General features: G+C 36.2%; 1 protein-coding gene across 1 annotated transcript in view; it reads left to right on the top strand.

Moving 5' to 3' along the window:
* Nucleotides 1-20940, top strand: part of MARCHF6 (membrane associated ring-CH-type finger 6) — a 78797-nt gene that overhangs the window by 45837 nt on the left and 12020 nt on the right. Inside the window, 10 exon segments of the mRNA XM_079145301.1 lie at nt 177-243; nt 246-274; nt 276-311; nt 2344-2463; nt 3243-3343; nt 6555-6692; nt 7485-7689; nt 10580-10649; nt 14245-14426; nt 16319-16453. Of these exon segments, the coding sequence (XP_079001427.1) occupies nt 177-243; nt 246-274; nt 276-311; nt 2344-2463; nt 3243-3343; nt 6555-6692; nt 7485-7689; nt 10580-10649; nt 14245-14426; nt 16319-16453 (1083 nt within the window).

The raw sequence follows: 20940 nt of genomic DNA, 5'->3' as shown, positions 1-20940 counted from the left end.
AGTGCTCCTGGCTTCAATTCTTGATACCAAAAGAAGAAAAAGAAAAAAAAAGAGAACTGTTGTTCTAAACATCATTTATGTACATAGTGATTTATTCATTTCTTAGAAGGTGGAAATGTTAATTTGACAAATAGAGGTGGTACATGTCTCTTTTACCTGTTCTATTTTTGACTCAGGAAATGTTTGACGCTACTCTGAAAGATCGAGAACTGAGCTTTCAGTCGGCTCCAGGTACTACCATGTTCTACATTGGCTAGTAGGAATGGTGTATGTGTTTCTACTTTGCCTCCTTCATTCTATTACTGAGAGAGGTAAGTTCTACAGGGAAATGCTGATGTTCTACATTTTTTAAAAAGAACTTTTGCTCTGACAATCAGTCATGCCTCAAAGCCTATGATAATTTCCTAATTAAACTATGTTCTCTACTGTTCTAGGAGGGAATAACTCATAGGGGAGTATTGACTTGATTGCTCTAAACTATTTTCAGTGACTGTGTCAAAAAGACAGATTAACAAATTTTCAATATGATTAAACTGAGAAAACAAACTTGTTTTAATTTGTATAAATCCAGTACTTATCCTCTAATCTAAAGTCTTGGAGTTTTGTGTGATACAAGTCTGTCTCAGACTTCATTCAAGAAAATGTAATACTGGGAATAACTCCAAAAGTTATGATTTTGTAGAGTTGAATATGTAAAATAGTTTCGAAGCAGGCACCTTAAGTATAGAATTATAGTGAGAATCCTCTATGATTCTGGTTTATGATTGCAGTTCACTTGTCAGATGGGTACCTTTACTAATCCTGTTTGCAGAATCTGGCCTTTTCTGTTTTGAAAATAAGGAAAGCAGATTAGTATTTAATTACTATACATTCAAGCCAATTGCCAGATTTTCTTCTGTATGCTGAGGTATTATAAACAAAGGCACAATTCCTGTTCTCAGTTCCTGGGAATGGATATAGCTATTCAACAAAATCACTTTACTGAAAGCAGTGAGGGAGATGTGCAGGGCTGGGAGGAGCAGGCCAACAAATCAGTGGAACTAAAATACAAAAATGAAGTCTGAATGCTGTTCTTGATGTACCTTGCTCTTCAAAAGATTTGAGAAGGAAAGCAGGTAGGGCTAAGTTCTTATGAATCATGTAGTGTAAGCTTGCATTCTTTCTTGGAAACAAGTGATTGGAGACTAAAGCAAGTACAGTAATGGTTTTTTTAAAAACTAATTATATGTGAACTCTAAATTTCATTGTTAACATTAAATACTGTATAATGAAATTTTTTATTAATGCGGTAGATTTTTGTTGGCACATAATTCTAGTGTTTGAGGAGAGTTAGAGATCACGTTTTTTTGTTTTCTTTTCAATTTTTTTTTTTTTTTTTTTTTTTGTTTTTGTAGATGGACACAATACATTTATTTATTTATTTTTATGTGGTGCTGAAGATCAGACCCCATACCTCACATGTGCCAGGCAAGCATTCTACCACTGAACCACAACTCCAGCCCAAGATCATATATTGTTAATACCCTCATTTGGTAGATGAAGAAATATAGGCTTGGACAGATTAGATGTTTTACACAGAGGAATTCCTGAGATTTGGACCCTGCAAGCATAATACCCAGACTTATGTGTGATACTTTCCATACAGAAGGGAAAATGGATAATAAAATGAAGTACTAAGAGGCTATAGGATCTTCCTTCCTTCCTTCTTTCCACTCCCCACTTTCTTTCTATGGGTTTTTTTTTTTTTTTGGTATTGGGGATAGACCCAGGGCTTCTTTACCACTCATTAACATCCTCTTTCCTTCTTATTATTTTACTATTTTATTTTGAGAAAGGGTGTTAGTAAGTTGCTGAGTCTGGCCTTGAATTTGCGATCCTTCTGCCTTAGCCTCCCAGGTCATTGGGATTATAGGCATGTAGTTCCTGTGCCTGACAGTATTTAATGAAGATAACTCCTCTGGGGAAGTGTAAAATTGAAATTATGTCATCTTTTTAGGACACCAAGTTGCAACATAATCCTTTTATTAGGTGATAACAAGATAATACATAGTTCCCAATGATATTTGATATTTAATTTTCTATTTATATTTCTTAATGAATTGGACTGAAATTTTTCCCCTAGTGAAATGAATAAAAGCATCAGAGGTCATCAAACCACAGGGCTGTTTTCATAAATATTAAAGTTTAGGAACTTTTTCCATGAAAATTATTTGAATTTTTCTGGGGCCTATTTTAAATGCCATAATAATTTTAGGAGCATATTTTTCTGTTAACATTTTAACTCATTATTACAGAACCTATAGACTTTGGAGGTTATTTATAACACTTAAAATATATTTACAGGTACTTCGACCTGGTGTCTTATGGTTTCTAAGGAATTTGAATGATCCAGATTTTAATCCAGTGCAGGAAATGATCCACTTGCCCATTTATAGGCATCTCCGAAGATTTATTTTGTCAGTGGTGAGCAGACTTTTCCCTTGTTTTTTTTTTTTTTTTTGAATAAAATTTGTGCTATCCTTCAGTTTCATTTAATGGATGTTTTGTTGTTGATTTTGGATCAGGAGGGCTGATGGAATGTATTGAATAGCTTACACTTCTCTAAGCCTGTGGAACTCATTTGTTAACTAGGTGTTTTTTTACTTTGTTAAGAATAAATAAAATGAAGTTTACTAAAATCAATATGCCTTCTAGTTCTATAGTAGTTCAAATTATATTTAATTTGCATTTAAGTAATACAGATTTGTTACTGCCTTCTAAAGTATACTGTTAATAGAATTGTCTGAAAGTTTCTTCCCATCTGGAATAAAGAATTACCTGATTAAATCTTAAGTTTTTCCAAAACAAAATTTTGAAAACAATATTGTGCTTTTTGGAATCTTTTATGGCCGTTAACATGGGTCATGTCTTAGATGGTTACAGATAATTTGTTTAGTTGTAGGCAATTCTTCATTGTAAGATTCTCGCTCTGTCCTGGCAAGTCCTGCAGTGATGATTCTTTGTAGCTCCTATTTTGGAACCTTGTGACCTGGAGAGGGGCTGGATACTTTCAGTAAGAGGAACAGCCATTCTCGAAATGTAATTTCTATAGAGTGACCCAAGGATAGTATGCAGAGTGAAACCACCTGGGCTCAGGGTAGATACAGGCATGGACTGTGTGTTGATTATGTTTAGAAGTCTACCTGTACTACACAGCAGTGGTGGTCTCTCACAGTGGTGTCCTGCCCTGTTTCTTATTGCAGATTGTCTTTGGCTCCATTGTCCTCCTGATGCTTTGGCTTCCTATACGTATAATTAAGAGTCTATTACCTAATTTTCTTCCCTACAATGTCATGCTGTACAGGTAAGTTTCTAAAATTTAGAATAGCTGTAATAATTTACCACTGTTAGGGATTTGATGGTCAGATTACATTAAACATTTAAAACATTGAATACTGGAAGTCATCTGACAGTTACATTTTGCCATATTCTAGATCACATAAACATTCATAATTATATTTTCAAAAGGAAGACATTTATTTTTCTGCAAACATTGTATGTTTTTTTCAGCATTGAAATGTTGTAACATACATTAATAGCATCATTATATTGAAAGCACATTATAAGGTATAAAGCCAAAGGTGCACATTTAACTGAGGATTGAAAAGATCACTAGGCTCAGTGGTACACACTTCAAATACTAGTGACTTGGGAGGCTGAGGCAGGAGGATCGCAAGTTTGAGGCCATCTCAGCAACTTAGTGAGACCCTATCTCAAAGTAAAAAATGCAAAGAGGGATGTAGCTCAGTTGTAAAACACCCCTGGGTACAATACCCAGTACCAAAAAAAAAAAAAAAAAAAAAAATGCTCATCTTGTAGATGAAAAATCTTTTGGTTTAAAATTTAAGTTACTTGGAAACCTAATACCTACTTCTCTTTCTGTATTCCCATTTTTAGTTATTTGTATTATTCCATAATCATTATCTCAAATGCAGGCCCATTGGGTTACTTCCTCAAGTTTACTTCTGTTAACTGTTAATCTTGTCAATTCTAATTTCTAAAGATCTTTTACCAATTCAACTTTATTTGCTACCTGTTGTCTTAGTTTAAAAGTTCTTCCTTTTACTCTTCATTTATTATCCATTCTTAACCCCACTTCCTCTAGTTTCTAAAAAAATTGAACAGTATTACTTTTTGAAAGTCAGCAGTTCTTTCATAATTTACATGATAATGTCCAGGTTATTTTTTCTCTAGTCTAGATCAAGGTTATATTGTCCCTAAAAAAATAAATTATCATTCTGTCCTTTAAAGTTGTCTTCTTCTTTATTACTTAATTCTTTCTATAGCATCTGTTAAATTATTTTGTAAATATTTGCTATTTTATCCAAGATAGTAGTAGTAGCAATTTCTTATTTGGGGTGGTTTTTTCCTTTCTTTTTCTTTTCTTTCTTTTTTTTTTTTTTTTTTGTTGTTGTTTTTTGTTTTTTTGTTTTGGGTACAAGGGATTGAACCCAGGGGCCCTTAACCACTGAGCCATATCCTTAGCCCTTTATAATATTTTATTTAGAAACAGTGTCTCACTGAGTTGCTTAGGACCTTGCTAAGTTGCTGAGGCTGACTTTGAACTTGTGATCTTCCTGCCTCAGACTCCTGAGCCACTGGGATTACAGGCATGTGCTGTTTGGGTCTTAATGCCTTGTATCCACTAAGATTTGTATCCACTAAGTTAAAACTGGCAAATATTTATTATATCTTGATTTTTTTTTTAAGTGGCAGAAAAAAATGCTAGTAATTAATTCAGAATACAGAATTTGTTTTTTGCATTTTAAACTGTTACTCTTTTGTGATATTTTATTTTTCTACATGTAGAACTTCTGTAGATTTGGAGAATGGTTCTCTAATTCTTACCTAGTACGTATTTGTTCGTATAGTATGTATTTGGGTTCAGTCATGAGAACCAGTTTATATACCTTTAACAACATTTTTGTGCTATATATTAGTATTTAGTTCATTCTTCCTTCAACATACTGAGGGTTCATCATATGCTAGACACTTTTTTGTATCTTGGGGGTATAATCAAACATAATAGAATCAATAAAAAAATCCCTGTTCTATGGAGCTTACATTTGGGGACAGGGAGACAGACTTCAAAATAGATAGAATACATAGTATGCCAAATGTTATAGTGCTATGGAGAAAGACAAAGTAGGGAAAGAGAATACGGAGAACAGCCAGGATGGGGTTTAGAAAGAATGACTGATAAAGAACTGGTAAGGATGGGGCTGGAGTTGGGGCTCAGTGGTAGAGCACTTGCCTAGCATGTGTGAGACACTGGGTTGGATTCTCAGCACCACATAAAACTAAGTAAATAAAATAAAGGCATTGTGTCCATCTACAACTAAAAATACAGAACAAATAAACAAACAAAAAACTGAGAAGGTTACAGTTGAGGAAAGCCCTGAAGAAGGCGATGAATGGGGTAAACTAAGTGTCCTTACAAGAGGTCAGTAGCACCCAGGTCTGTTTCGAGGAGCAGCAGGAGGCCAGCCTGACTATAGAGGTGTGTGTGTGTGTGTTGGGGGTCCAAGCAGTTGGCTGTGAAGTCAGAGGGGTCATGGAAAGCTAGCTCCTAGAGAGCCTTGTAGGCTGCCCAAAGTATTTGGCTTCTACCTGAATAAGTTGAAGAGCTTTTAGAAAGCTAAGAAGATCCTTCTGCCTGCTGTGAAGAGAAGTCACTGAGTCAGTACTCAGGTCAGAAGCAGGAAGCCAGCTAGGAAGATGATGCAGTGATCCTGGTGAGAAGGGAGGGTGACTGGGATAGAGGAGGTAGGAGGGGAGGCCAAGAAGTGTTTAGAACTTAGGATATTGTTAAAAGACTGTCAGTGGAATTCTGTAGCTGTCTGGATGTGCGGTGTAGGGAGTCTGTAGGATCGAAGTTTTTGTCTTGAGCACCTGACAGGACAGAGTTGCCCTTTACTAAGATTAGGGTGACTGGGAGGAATAGTATTAAAAGGGAAGATTGGGAATTTGATACTGAACATAACAAGTTGAAGTCACCTAATATATGTCATTGTGAAATGTTGAATTGGCACTTCGGATACACAAGTTACGAGTTAGAGTAGATGTCTCAGTATTAGATGAAAGTGTTCAGAAAGGTGATATTTCAGCCCACGTGACCAGATGAGGGTCACATTTACCCAGAGAGCTAGCATAGATGAGAGAAGAGGACAGAGCCTGGAGCCCTTTAGTGTTTCTAGGTTGGTCTTAGCCATTCAGGGAGAAAATGTCGTGAGAAGGAAGGGGTGACTAGTTGTGAAGCTTACTACTAATACAACAAGGTCTAACCTTTGACTTAACACCATGAAGGCCATTGGTGACCCTTATCAGAAACAATTTTGGTAGAATTTGGGAGGAAAGCCTCACTGAGTTTGAGAGAGAGCAAGAGGAGAGGTAATAAAGACAGTGAGTTTATTTGACTCTCTGGGTTTTGTTTTAATTCCATTTAATATTTAATATATAGTTACAATGGAAAATAGAATTTGCTTATACATCATGATTCTTTATAATTGTCTTAGTGATGCTCCAGTAAGCGAACTGTCCCTTGAGCTGCTTCTGCTTCAGGTTGTCTTGCCAGCATTACTTGAACAGGGACACACAAGGCAGTGGCTGAAGGGGCTTGTGCGAGCATGGACTGTCACTGCAGGATACTTGCTGTGAGTATATTTTTTATCATTGTTCATCCTTTTCTGGAGGAAAAGTTATGTACACATATTTTTTATTCTCTTATAGAGGTTTGATACTGGTCCAGATTCTTTCATGCCATTACACAGGCCACAAAATTTTTTTTTTAGTACATTTAAACAAATTAGCTTTCCTTTATTTTAGAGATTCTAACCTGATGAACAAATTCTTCTCAAATTTGAGTTCTCAATTATTTTGTCACCACATTTCATTGATGTATTGAATCTTTGTGATTTAAAATTTTTACAGAAAATGTTGGGCATCCCGTAGATATTGTAACATGGAATATGGATTTGGTTATATGTAATTGAACTTTTATTTTCCCTAGCTGCTTCTCTCCAGTCTTATTTTTTGCTTAAGTGATGTGTAGCTAGAAGAATTTAGTTAGGTTACATATCACAGTAGGCACAGTTGTCATCTGGAGAGAAGAAAATATATTTTCCCCACCCTGAAGGTCCTCACATGGAGGATCTTGTATGTCGCACTTTTTTTAAAAGTTATTGATTTCTTTTCAGATATTGGCTACAGAAAACAAAATAGGTTGAATTTGTGGTGTATTCTACAGGATAATTAATATTCAATTTAGAAAGGTTTAATGTGAACGAGGTAAGAACATGTAGACCAGATTGAGATACTAATGCTGTGTATAGGTTGTATATGTACATTTTCTCCCTTTAGTAAATATTGAGAAAGTAAGTCTCATAGCTGAGATTTATTGATCTGAAATGATATATTTTTTTTTCACTTATGTAATTTTTGCACAGGGATCTTCATTCCTATCTGTTGGGAGACCAGGAAGAAAATGAGAATAGTGCAAATCAACAAGTCAACAATAACCAGCATGCTCGAAATAACAACGCTATTCCTGTGGTGGGGGAAGGCCTGCATGCAGCCCACCAAGCCATACTCCAGCAGGGAGGCCCTGTCGGCTTTCAGCCTTACCGCCGGCCTTTAAATTTTCCACTCAGGGTAGGTACTCTACAGACTTAACCAGAAATAGTATTGAGAGTTGCACTGTTAGCATTAGTGTTGTATGGTCATATCTTAAACTTTCCTGATAAAAACCTGTGTTTTATTAACCTCATTTATGCAGTATAAGTAAGTGATCAAATAATTTCATCAAATTTTGCAGACACGCCATAGAGTTGCAATTCCATGGGGTTTTGCTCTTTTCAGTTTGAAAGGGAGAAAAAACTGTACAGTAAGAAAGAAACTAACGTTATTGGCACATTTCATCTGTGTGTCAGGAACTGGAATGAGTATTTTAATGTTTTCCCCTCTAATCCCTGCTCACATGTGGTGAGGTATGGGTGTAATCTCATCTTAATAGTTGATGAAACTAAAAGCCAGGTTGGTTAAGTAAGAGCGCATTTCATAGTCTTCAAACTACCAAATAATCAGTCTCTGATTCACAGTTTTGTCAGAAATGTAAACTGATGACTACCGTATAATTACAATGAAGTCATCCTTCATTTACATCCAGTCCGATATATTTTAAATGCCCTTTAATAATGAGTCAGATAATATTGTGAGTCAGATCATTTTGAAACTTGGGTAGGTTATTTACCTTTCAGCCTTAATTTCTTTTTTTGTAGAAATATATGTAATGATGCTTTTGTGAATTACTTGTGGGTCAGATATCTTCATTGAGTCCTCTTGCAAATGTGTTTTACATGTCTTTGATACTTCTGGTGCCCATGAAGGATATGGAGAACATGTACAGTCTTTGCCCTGAAAGAGCTTACCATCTACTTGGGGAGATAGGAAAACAAGCAGTGTCAGATTTGGGTTCTCATGATGGATGTGTACAGTGTGCTATGACAGCTTCATTCAGGAGCCACTGGTTCATAGTGTGAAGCCAAAGGAATCTTCATGAAGGGCGTGGTGACTGAACTGTATTAAAAAGTAGAGAGATCAGGCAAAGCAAAAAACTGGAAAGTGGAAAGGGCATTTTAGACATATGCCAGGAAAGAGTAATTTAACCATGGCAGGTTTGGAACTGCAGATAATTGAATGTATTCGGAAAGACCAGCATGCATGCAGGAGAGAGGTGAGGCACAAGGGGAGCGATGAGAGATGGGACTTATGGATGTGCAGGAACCAGAGAGGGGAACCTCGAACACCTTGTGTGCCCTTGTCACTAGTGCACTGTCGTTCTTCCTGCTTCTTTGCTCCCTTGAGGGAGCAGCTAGTTCTAGAGGGCTTTGCTCTCCAAATGAAGGAAAGATGAAGGTCATCTTTTTCTTTGCTTCTTAATCTTAAAAGCAGACCTCAATGTGGGGAAAAAGGTACACTCATACATTGCTCGTGGGACTATAAATTGGTGCAGCCACTATGGAAATTACTCAGAAAACTTGGAATGGAATCACCATTTGACCCAGTCATCTCACTTCTTGGTTTATTCCCAGAGGGCTTAAAATCAGCATACTACAGTGACGCAGCCACATCAGTGTTTATAGCAGCTCAATTCACAAATGCTAAACTATGGATGCAACCTAGGTGCCCATCAACAGATGATTGGATAAAGAAAATGGTATATATACACAATGGAATATTACTCAGCATTAAGGAAAAATGAAATTATGGCATTTGCTGGTAAATGGATGGAGCTGGAGAATATCATGCTAAGCAGTCACCCCTGCCCCCCAGCTCTGTCCTTTGATCTTTTGGAGATGTACTTGTAAGGTAGAAGACAAGCTTTAGTTGGTGCCTTTCTGCCCAGGGAACTGCTTCCTTTCTCTGTGTTCCTTTTTTTAATCTATATGCCCTACAGGAGTCACTAGTTAGATGGTGATATTTACATTTAAGTTTAAAATTAAATAAAATTTAAAATTCCATTACTTACTCACATTAAGACATTACATCCTCAATAACACATGGCCATTGGCTACTGTATTGGACAGTGCAGATCCAAACTTTAGGTGCCATCACAGAATAGTCTACTTGGATAGCATTATTTGATTAAAGGTGAATAAGTATATTTTGTTTTAATTAATAACAAGGAAATGTAGGGTTTAATATGTTTTATGTTCTCTAAATAAAAAATATGCTCGTCATTCATGAACACTCATTTTACCTTCAACTTAAATTATGGATAATTTTACCCAAACTTAAATTTCCTTTTGCTAGGCACAGTGGTACATGCCTGTCGTCCAGGCTACTTGGGAAGTTGAGGCAGGAGGATCACTTGAGCTCAGAAGTTCCAGGCCATTCTGCAGTAGTGTTTTTGTGCTCTTGTGTGTGTCTCTCCCCCCCCCCTGCCTTTTTATGTGAAATCAAAGGAAATCTGGAAATAGAAATACTGGCACTCCCTTCCCCCTTTCCCCCTGGGAATTGGGGATTGAACCAGGGGTCTCTGCACACACTAGGCAAACACTCTAGCAGTGAACTACATCCCTAGTCCTCCCTAGGTCTCACTAAGTTGCCCAGGCTGACCTCAGCCTCCTGAAGAGTTGGGATTATAGGTGTGTGCCACTGTGCCCAGTTCAGACTCACTCTTCTCTTTTACTCTTTCCTGAGTGTTCAACCCAGGGATACTTTACCAGTGTGCTACATCCTCAGTCTTTTTTTTGTTGTTGTCATCCGGGATTGAACCCAGGAGTGCTTAACCACTGAGCCACATCCCCAGTCCTTTTTATTTATATATTTTGAGACTGAGTCTTACTAAGTTGCCAAAGTTGGTCTTGAACTTGTGATCTTCCTGCCTCAGTCCCTTGAGTTGTTGGGAACACAGTTGTGTGCCACTGTCCACAGCTAGGCAATTTTTTCTCAATTGGAAAATTGTGTGAATTCTTTGAGGAATGTTGTAAAATACAATGAGCACATGCGAACTCTGTGCACTCTTTCTTTTACCTTGCAGATATTTCTGTTGATTGTCTTCATGTGTATCACATTATTGATTGCCAGCCTCATCTGCCTTACTTTACCAGGTATGAGTTTATCTTAGCTTTCAGCTATTAATATCAATATTTTTTAAAAAGTCATATCTTGCAGAGGTGAGTTTTCATCAAATATAAACTTAATTATCCTCATTTTTAATTCAGTATAGAATTTTGATCTATTTAGGATCTCCTCATTTTATTGGACTCACTTATATTAGGAGCAAAGTCAAAATATGTCATGAATGGATTTTTGAAGAAAAGTACCTGCCATCACTCAGTTTTTGTGGATATATTACATGGTGGATTTTCTAAAAGTAATTTGTATGACTTAAGTCATTTTTTCAAGCCAGTCTTTTTTTTTTTTTTTTGGTACTGGGAATTGAACTCAGGGACACTAGACCACTGAACCAGTCTTTTAATGTGAATTATGTTTGCTCTCATTATATAGTTATCTTTCCAATCTATTTCATACTGTTGCTAGAGCACATTATGAAGGCAGACTTTATTCTCTTTATCATCTGATATTCATGAATACTTTCTTTGGCATTAAAGTTTTTTGGAAATTTTAATTAGACAACGTTTCTTCATTTTAAAAGTATACACTGTGGTTGAATATATTCTTCTCCAGAGGTCAGGAATAAATGGGATACAATCCAAAACCAGTGACAGAATTGTATAATAGCTTGATCCTCCTCATCTATTATTTATATCCAGCAAGAAAATTCTGAATCATGTGGATAAGTAGCAACCACTTAAGTAATCATTAAGTGGAAGGTAATTTTCAACAAGGTGATGATTTATTAACGTGAATAGTAAATAAGTTTTTCAAAACTAAGGAAAATGCTTAAAGCTAATTTTCAGCTCTTGTAAGACATAAATGTGTATTGAGTTCTCTTGATTATAACACCAGTTCAATATAATTTTTAAATAAAATTCATATTAAATGTTTATTCCCATAAAACCTAAGGCTGGGAAAGTGAGACTAGGAAAATTAATTTCAAGTGATGTTTAAAAAAAAATTTCCCCCTAATTTGAAGAAATTGTTATTAAATCTCCCACCTGATAAAAATTAAGAATTTCAGCTGGGCTTGGTGGTACACATCTGTAATCCCAGCAGTTTGGAAGGCTGAGGCAGGAGGATTACAAGTTCAAAGCCAACCTCAGCAAGTTAGCAAGACCCTGTCTCAAAATTTTAAAAAAGGCCTAGGTATCTGGCTCAGTGGTTAAGCATCCCTGAGTTCAATCCCTGGTAACCCCCCAATTAATAATAAAAATAAAGATTTTATTTTTAGTTTCTAAAGCATAATGATGTTGGGGGGGGGGTTACCAGGAATTGAACTCAGGGGCACTTGACCACTGAGCCACATCCCCAGCCCTATTTCGTATTTTATTTAGAGACAGGATCTCACTGTGTTGCTTAGTGCCTCACTTTTTGCTGAGGCTGGCTTTGAATCTGTGATCCTTGTGCACCCCTGCACCTGGCAAGCATGATTTTTGACCTTTAAGATATTCTATGTACAGGTGCGGTGATGCACACATATAATCCTAGTGTTTTGGGAAGCTGAGGCAGGATGATTGTGAGTTCAAAGCCAGCCTCAGCAACTTAGGCCCTAAGCAACTCAGAGAGACCCTGTCTCTAAATAAAATATTTAAAAAGGGCTGGGGATGTGATTCAGTGGTTAAGTGCCCCTGGATTCAATCGTTAATACCAAAAAAAAAAAGATGTTCTCTGAAGTTCACTCCAACTCATATCAAAGGTGTTAAAATGACAAAACTTAGTTAACTTGAATGCAAGGTAATAGTAAACATGTTGCTAAAAAACTTTTATGGTCTTAATGTTCCATTTTATGTTTTCTACCATAAATATTTTTAAAAAATTAACAACAGAAGGAAACCTAGTTTTTATACTTGAACTTGGTAATAAGAATAATTTAGTTTTCTGTTTAATCTGGTTTTACCATGTAGTGTAAACTGATTAGTCACAGAAGTACTGAGACACAGTGTATGTTAGAGAGTGATAAAGATGCTGTTTGACCCCAGTATGTTACTTTTCCGTAGTTACATATTAAATAAGTTGTTACAAACTAAAAACTAACCCTCTCAACACTTTTTTGATGAGAAATATAGAATAGAAAGTGGTCATTAAACTTAAAATTAGCCCCCAAACAAAAAAAGATAAACTCTAGAATAGAATCATATGTAGAAAGTAGACATTTCTACGAAATTATTGATAATGATTTTGATACTTTCAAATTAACACGCACATGTGCATATTTCATTGTCTTCTTTTTTTTTTTTTTTTTTTCCCCATCCTCTCTGTGGTGCTGGGGTTCCAAACCAGGGCCTTGCTCATTCATGCTAGGCAAATGCTCTATCACTTAGCTGTAATCCCAGCCCTGTGTTTGTCTCTAAAAGTAAGAGCTATTTTCATACCCAAGCTATTTTTTGAATTTGTAAGAAATCTGTGGTCCGTCCTCACAATGATGTAGACTCAAGATGTAGACATGAATTTAAATTCAGCTGCACTTGCATGACTTCGGTTGGGCAAAGTTCTATTGCTGAGCCTGGTTCCTTCCTTCCCCCTGTTCCATCACTTCCCTTCCTTTCCTTTCTTTCCTTCTTTCTTATAATAGGGATTGAACTTGGGGTCTTGCAAATGCTAGGCAAGTGCTTTACCACTGAGCTACATTCCAGCCCTTTTTATTTTTTTAAATTTTGAGATGAGGGTCTCACTAGGTTGCCTGGGCTGACCTCAAACTTTCTGTCTTCCTGCTTCACATCACCAAGTAGCTGGGATTACAGATGGTGCATCTCCATGTCTGACTTGAGCGTAGTTTCCTTATCTTTAAAATGTGAGTAAGGGGGTTGTTGGAGGATGAATGAGATAATGTGTGGAAAATAGTACAACTACCAGCTCCTTTTTAGGTGTTCAAAAATAACACTACCATATCAGGAAAGCAATCTATAGGGGAAAAGTATACTAGATACTTGACTCTTGTCATCTCTAGCCTTATTGAGAAGTAATCATGTAAGTAAAGTTACGAATTATATGAATTATCTTACCTTTGAGATTGTGTGGATGCACTGTAAAATTGATTTCTCTCAACCCTTATATAGCTCTCAATTTTGTCTTAACCTTCTAATATATTTAGGTGATCTTAATTGTTTCTAATAAAGTTTATATGGTATTCTTTTACGTTTGTGCTTTAAAGTGTTATTGTGTCTACCCTTTATTGAAATTAGGTTTTGATATACAAACTGTTTAGAAGAAAATTGTTCTAAATTGTAATGTGGCTAAATTTTAAAAACTGTTGACAAAACAAATATAGAAAAAATTTCCACCTTTATTCTGTTTTGTACATAATGATTTCAATTGGTTAAAGACAGTGAAAACAGTACCCTCAGGCTAGGAAGAAGATGTAATTGACCTGGGAAAAATTGACCTGGAAAATCAAAGTGCATATCTTGGGAGAGTTCATCCCCTCTGACTTAATGTTTTGGTTGTTCCTTGATCAAATAACTGTGTGCGCTAAGCAGTGTTTTTTTTTTTTTTTTTCCCTAGTGTGAAAATACTAATAAAACATCAGAATGCAGTTCCCTTTACCTAGCCACTTGTCTCATTTGTCAGCCTTTTTATTTTCAGTATTCGCTGGTCGTTGGTTAATGTCCTTTTGGACGGGAACTGCCAAAATCCATGAACTCTACACAGCTGCTTGTGGTCTCTATGTTTGCTGGCTAACCATAAGGGCAGTGACCGTGCTGGTGGCATGGATGCCTCAGGGACGAAGAGTGATCTTCCAGAAGGTTAAAGAGTGGTCCCTTATGGTAAGTTTTTGTAACAAAAGATTCATCTCATTAGGTGTACTGAATATTTTTCTATTCATTTCTTTAAATCCTTCACTCCTACTTTTGTTTCATTATAATGGTCTTTTTTTTTTTTTTTTTTTTTTTTTTTTTTTAATTTGGAGGGAAAAACTCCTTTAATTTAGTAGTTTTCAGCTTCATTCTGAGAACCACAGTCCTAAGCTCAACTGTATTTGAGGGTTAAAAGAAAAACTAAGTAAAACCCTTGAGTAAACAAGGTAATTTAAAATTAAGAAAACTTATTTGAGGAGATTGATTGCATTTTTTAAGAGAGGAGATACTCTGTCAAATTAAAAACCAAATTTTAATAGGATTTTCTCTTACTGGTATTTTTTCCAAAATATTTTTTGATCTGTTTGAATATGAAAGCCTTCAGGATCTAGTGAGTGTTTTTCATATAAATTGTATTCCTTTAATCCTATAGGAAATTCTTGATTATTGGAAAAATATAAGAAATATTGTGAAAATTATTCCTCTCAAAAAAAACTGTTGATCACAATTGTAGGGTTAAAAAAATGTAAGATGATTTTTCAAGTATGGTGATTAATGTCTATTTATGTAACATTGACTATGGCTAATAAATATGTTCAGGTCATTGCTCGTGACTTTTGATTTGTATAATAAGTGTAATTTTGCATCTAGATTTGTAGTTTGATGTCATTTAAAGTTTGTCCATTTACTGTTACTGTTAAGGTTCATTTTTATGTTTATAACTTGTTATTTTGACATTATTTAATTGTACAAATCACCATGTATAGTATACGTATACTGAGTGTAATGATAAATCAGGGTACTTGATATTTTCACTTGTGTACAATTATTATGTGTTCATAAAATCCATTTTTATAGTGAGAGATTTATTGTGTATTATGAGTGGAGAGGTTTAATTACTATTTGTAAGGTAATGAAATACTTTTAATCAAATACAGGAATCTTGTTTTCATTTGATATTCTTCCATATCATTACACATTACCCTATAAAGAAGTACTGTCTTCCATGCATATCATATTTGATCTGTTATTGAAAACAAATAGTCACTGAGGTTACCTTAAAAAGAGGTCTGCAAAGACTGATTTCATTACCAGAATTTCATAATTGCTCTTTCACATAATGTCAATTCTCTTTTCTTTTTTTCCCCCTATATTTTGTATTGGTGTATTGGTATACATCATGATTGGATTTTTTGTTACATATTTGTACATGCACACAATATTACAAAATAATTTGGCTACTATCATTCCCTCAGCTTTATTTTCTTGCCACTTGGTTCAGCCTTTAGAGTTAAAGTAATACACTGGCCATGTGTCTAAATGAACAGATATAGACCATAGCTGTCATCTAGTACTTTTGGATGAGGGCAATCTAAAGGAAGCCTATTTGATCAGTTTGATTAATAAGTAGGATTATGCAGACCCCTTCCCCTATATCAGTCCATCTCAGGGTTCATGGATCAGCCTGTGGAAGGGACTGTTGGACCAGGGTTCTCTGCCAGTCAGTAGTTTTTTCTTAGACAAACAGAAGCCTACACCTGTGAATGGAATTGTGAGAAAAACAGCACAGCCACCTAGTTATTATTAATTTATAATAAAATGAATTTTCTGTAATCCCTTTTCTAGCTACAATGAATACAATTTTAAAGTTTTCATTATAGTTTGAATTCTTGTGTTCATGGATCCAGGAAATTTCATTTGAATATGCAACATAAAAATGCATATGAGTATTTTAAAGTAGTACAGTTGTTCTGTTAGGCATCAGGTCAAAGAGAAAATATAAACCTCCAGATGGAATAAAGAGTTTGTCTAAAAGTCAGGAACATCATCTTTACTGACAATGGTCTCTTGCTTCCTAATAGATAATGAAGACTTTGATAGTTGCTGTGCTGCTGGCTGGGGTTGTCCCACTCCTTTTGGGGCTCCTGTTTGAGCTGGTTATTGTTGCTCCCTTGAGGGTTCCTTTGGATCAGACTCCTCTTTTTTATCCATGGCAGGTAAATGCTTGTGTTTTGCTGTTCATATTTTAAGTAGTTGGGATCAGAAAAGAATGCTTTTAAGTGAATGATTAAGAATAATTTTAAGTGATTTTTAATTTGTAAGCAGTTGCTTTAGAAAGGCTCCTTGCTTTCTATTCTAGGAACCTTTATAAAATTGTATAAATAATTTCCATTAATCTTTTGCTTTCAAAACTTTTAGGTCATATAATTCCTTTAAAAGAGCTTACCTTATAGATTAAAATACCCCTATTCATCCAGGCTTCTCCAGTATTTAAAGATACAAAGTAATGTGTCGATTTTTTTTCTTTCTTTGCTTCCTTCCTTCCTTCCTTCCTTCCTACCTACCTACCTACCTACCTACCTACCTGCAGGGATTGAACCCCAAGGCACTTAACCACTGAGCCACATCCTCCACTCTATTTATTTTTTATTTTGAGACAAGGTCTCACTAGGTTGCTTTGAACTTGGAATACTCCTACTTCAGCCATCTGAGCTGCTGGCACCATTGCACCTGGCTGTTATTTTCACTTTTGAGCTAAAGTAAAATATCTTGCTCTTTTTGACTTAAAGATGTCAATACTTTTGAATAGTTGGCACCATATTTCCCCACAATGTCTCAGGCTTATTAAAAAAAGTATTCTGATAGAATCCGTATATCATAGCAAAGGTCTTAAAGCTCATTGGAAAAGTTTAATTTTTCTGTTATACTTAATGCTTGAGGTTTTTAACATTATAAAATCAAGATCGCAAGTTCTTAGTAGATATTGGGGTGAGGGGTAAAGAGATAGGCAGTGACTTGAGTCTTTCAAAGGTGTTTCAACCTTTTTATTTTTTAAACCTCTTAGTGTATAACACACAGACTACTCATGTACCCTTTCCAGCTTTCTGGTTTCTAGGTTTTCAGGAAAATGAAAATGAAAATATTTGAGCCATATTTTTCTTCCTCTGCTTAGAAAGCAGATGGAGAATTTCAATAAACTTCATTTAACAGAAAATATTTAAGGGATTTAATATGTGGCCAAACCCAGGTCAAAATGAGGCCACTACAGGAACCTGAGAAACTTATGTTTTGGTGGGAAAGCTAGACAGGTACACAGGTAGTTTGTGTGTGATAAGCCCAGGAGCTATAGCATCATGTAGAAGAGTATATTGTGATAATTTCAGATATAACTTTATATAGGAGACAGGTACCTAAGCCAACTTAATTAGTAGAGTACTGAGGAATGGGTAAGAAAGGAAGAAGTATATTCTAGGTCAGAGCTAATGAGCAGATCTGGAAATAAGACAGAGAGTGCATATTCTAATCCAGTCTGACTCATAGCCTTGAATCAGTAAGATAGATGAGCACTAAACGGAAATAAGCCTGTGTTATACCTTTCTGTAAATGTATTGCTGAACAAATAGCATCAGTAATTGAAGGAAAGGTTGTTTTTTATTTTTTAAATAGAGAATAATGCCAGCTAGTAAAGGTAGAAGGATTAATGGAATTAGAAAACCATTATTTTGTAATACCTTAAAAAAAAAAAAAAAAAAAGTAATCCTTGTTCAGCACAGTGGTGTACATCTGTAATCCCAGCAGCTTGGGAGGCTGAGATAGGAGGATTGCAAGTTCAAAGCCAGCCTCAGCAATTTAGTGAGGTCTTAAGCAACTTAGTGAGACCCTGTTGCCAAAAATATAAAGGGTTGGGGATGTGGTTTAGTGGTTAAGTGCCCCTGGGTTCAATCCCCAGTTAAAAATAATTTGTTTTTAAAAATTTTCAAGGCTTGTCAGTGAATATTGAATTTATGAGGCTATAAGTTTGATGAATATTCAGTTACTATTGCTATATAACAAGTTACCCCCATAACTCAATGGCTTAGAACAGCCGGAGTCTGTGGGTCAGAAATTCAGAGTGTGATTATTGGTTTGTTTCTGATCCTCATTTCACAAGTCCACAGCAGTGCTTTTTACTACATCCTGCTAGATACAGACAGGTTTCAAAGTGTGACCACCCCTGCTACTATTTAGAGAGGATTTTTCAGGCATGTTTTGACACCCATACAATGGAGAAGTGATTACAAGTGTCACTTTGTGGATTGGTAGTCTCAAAGGGAAACACAATTTTACATTGCAGGGGGTCAGGAAAATATTACCCTAACATTGTGTGATCATAGCACTATAAATGTGGCAAACAAACATTCTGTGCCTCCTAATGTTATGTAGTGTGCAGCACTTAAAAGGGGAATAGCACCCCTGACATCGAGGATCTAGTCTGCCACCATCAGCCACACCATGGAGTTCTGTTGGACACAGTTTCACAGAGCATCAACATCATACAAGGTCACTGTGTGACCAGGATAGAGCAAGACGAGACCACCTCTTCAGTTATATCTGAACACAAATTGACCATGAGCACTGTCCAAATCAAAAAATGATCAGACATCCATCCCCCTTTTCCTGCTAGCATAATTGCTGCTTCATTACCAGTTACACATTTTGGCATCAGGCTGTCCTTTTTCTAGATAAACTTTGTTAAGATAACCAGTCATAACTTACTCTGCTTTCTAGTAGCATCTGATACAGAGCAAAGTCCCACCTCCTTAAATTCTTACCCACATTCCTAACACAAGCTGAAATCCTGTAATAAGCTCTTTCTCACCCTCTCTAAGGGCCGAAGTTAGCCATCCGGTGTGTTCTTCCTTTCTGCAGGAAATAAGCAGTGCAACTTGTTCAGTTATGCATGTATTCTTGGTAGCCCTCACAGTATTCATATAACCTGGGAAGTTATCATCATGTTGGAGAATTCTTTTGACATGATTACATTGTTAAATGCTTAATATTATGACCTAGCAGTATGACTTTTCATAATGTATTATACAGTGACATCTGTGTGTGTGTGTGCAGGAAACACAAGGCTGCTTCTGCTCATACATCAGTTTTTATAATGACAAAAAAAAGAAAAAAACAACAAAAAAAAAAAAACAAGCAACTTAGATACCCATCAGTAGAGAATGGCTAAATAAGGTGTGGTACATTTGCTCTTGAAATTCAGTCCACAGATGGGGAACATAGCTCAGTGGTAAAGCACTTCCCTGGCATGTGTGAGCCCTGGGTTCAATCCCTTGCACTGAATGAAGAAAAAGAAGTAAAAGAAATTAAGTTATCAGTTCTTCTACATTTAGTTAAAAAAATTTTTTTTTTTTTTTTCCCTGTGCTGGGGATTGAACTCAGGGCCTTGTGCTTGCAAGGCAAGCACTCTACCAACTGAGCTATATCCCCAGTCCTAAGTGAACTTGTTTTGAGCAGGTGGTTCTGAGGCATGTTCATACACAGAGGAAAGACACAAGCTATAATGTATACGTGCAGCATGATGTTAGGAGGGTTCTGTATTAAACCCCTGAGTATTAGAAAGAACAGTGTCTGTTCTCCATCCCTGACTATGCTGCCTGCCTCTCCTGTGGCATGGGGCTACAGGTCTGTGGGAGATTGGGATAATTTGGAATTCTAACAGAACTAGTGAGGCTGATCCTATTCTGTGGACAAGAACTGCAGAGCAATTGGCCTTGAAAAAGCTTGAACCTCAGCAATCTGGGAACCTCCCCTCATGGGCATTAACCTCACCTGGCCTCAGGACTCAGAAAAGGCCAAAAGAAAGCTGAATTGGTGAGTTTAATCTTCCTAGCTTGTGAGCCTTGATATGGATACAGTTAAGCTTTCTCCATGTCCCTCAGTAGAGGACTATTGGCCTGCTATCCCAAAAGTCTGAAGGAATGAGATTACTGAATGTTCTCAGTGAGACCTAGGTTAGAGAAGTGCTTTGACTAAAAAGGGCTCAGCAGCCGTAGAAAGACTACAAAGGGCAATCAGAACACATGCCAGTGACAACTGCTTGCAGAACTGGGAGCTTCCAAAGAGAAAAAAACACACAGGAGAGGGAGTGTAGTACACACTCACAAAAACAGAACACAACGGTTGTGGAGCTTTGTAGTGTGAATTTTGAAGACATTCAGCAGATTAATGTAATAGTCACCACAGGGGCTCAGTTTGGAACCTTAAAGGTCAGCAAAGCACAGAACAAAATCACAGAAGAAAGAATTGAGGGGAAATATAAGTATCTTAGCAAAGTGTTTTACTCCAGGAGTCTTAACTTAAAGATAACAGGGCTTCTGGAAGGAAAAAATGTAAGCAGCATTGAAACAAAAATAGAAAAATTTAATTAGATTGAAGAAAGGTCTAATTCTGAAGGTTGAAATGTTTGATCACATTTGATGAGATTGTGATCAATGAGACAAGATGGAAGAGAAAAATATTTGGGTATATTTTGGCAAAAATTTAAGGATAAAGAGACATCTTTCAAGCTTTAAAAAAATTATACTGTTTCTGGACATTTTTTCTTTAGCACTGAAAGCCATAAGATAGAATTTATAGACAATTAAGAGAAAGGGGGGAAAAAAGAGATAGATTTACATCTCTGTGGTACTATACAGTTTAAGTTATCTAAATA

This window comes from Sciurus vulgaris, assembly GCF_902686455.1.
Source record: "Sciurus vulgaris genome assembly, chromosome: 6".
NCBI lineage: Eukaryota > Metazoa > Chordata > Mammalia > Rodentia > Sciuridae > Sciurus > Sciurus vulgaris.
Note: the sequence above shows the minus strand (reverse complement) of the source record. Positions and strands in the feature narration are given on the sequence as shown.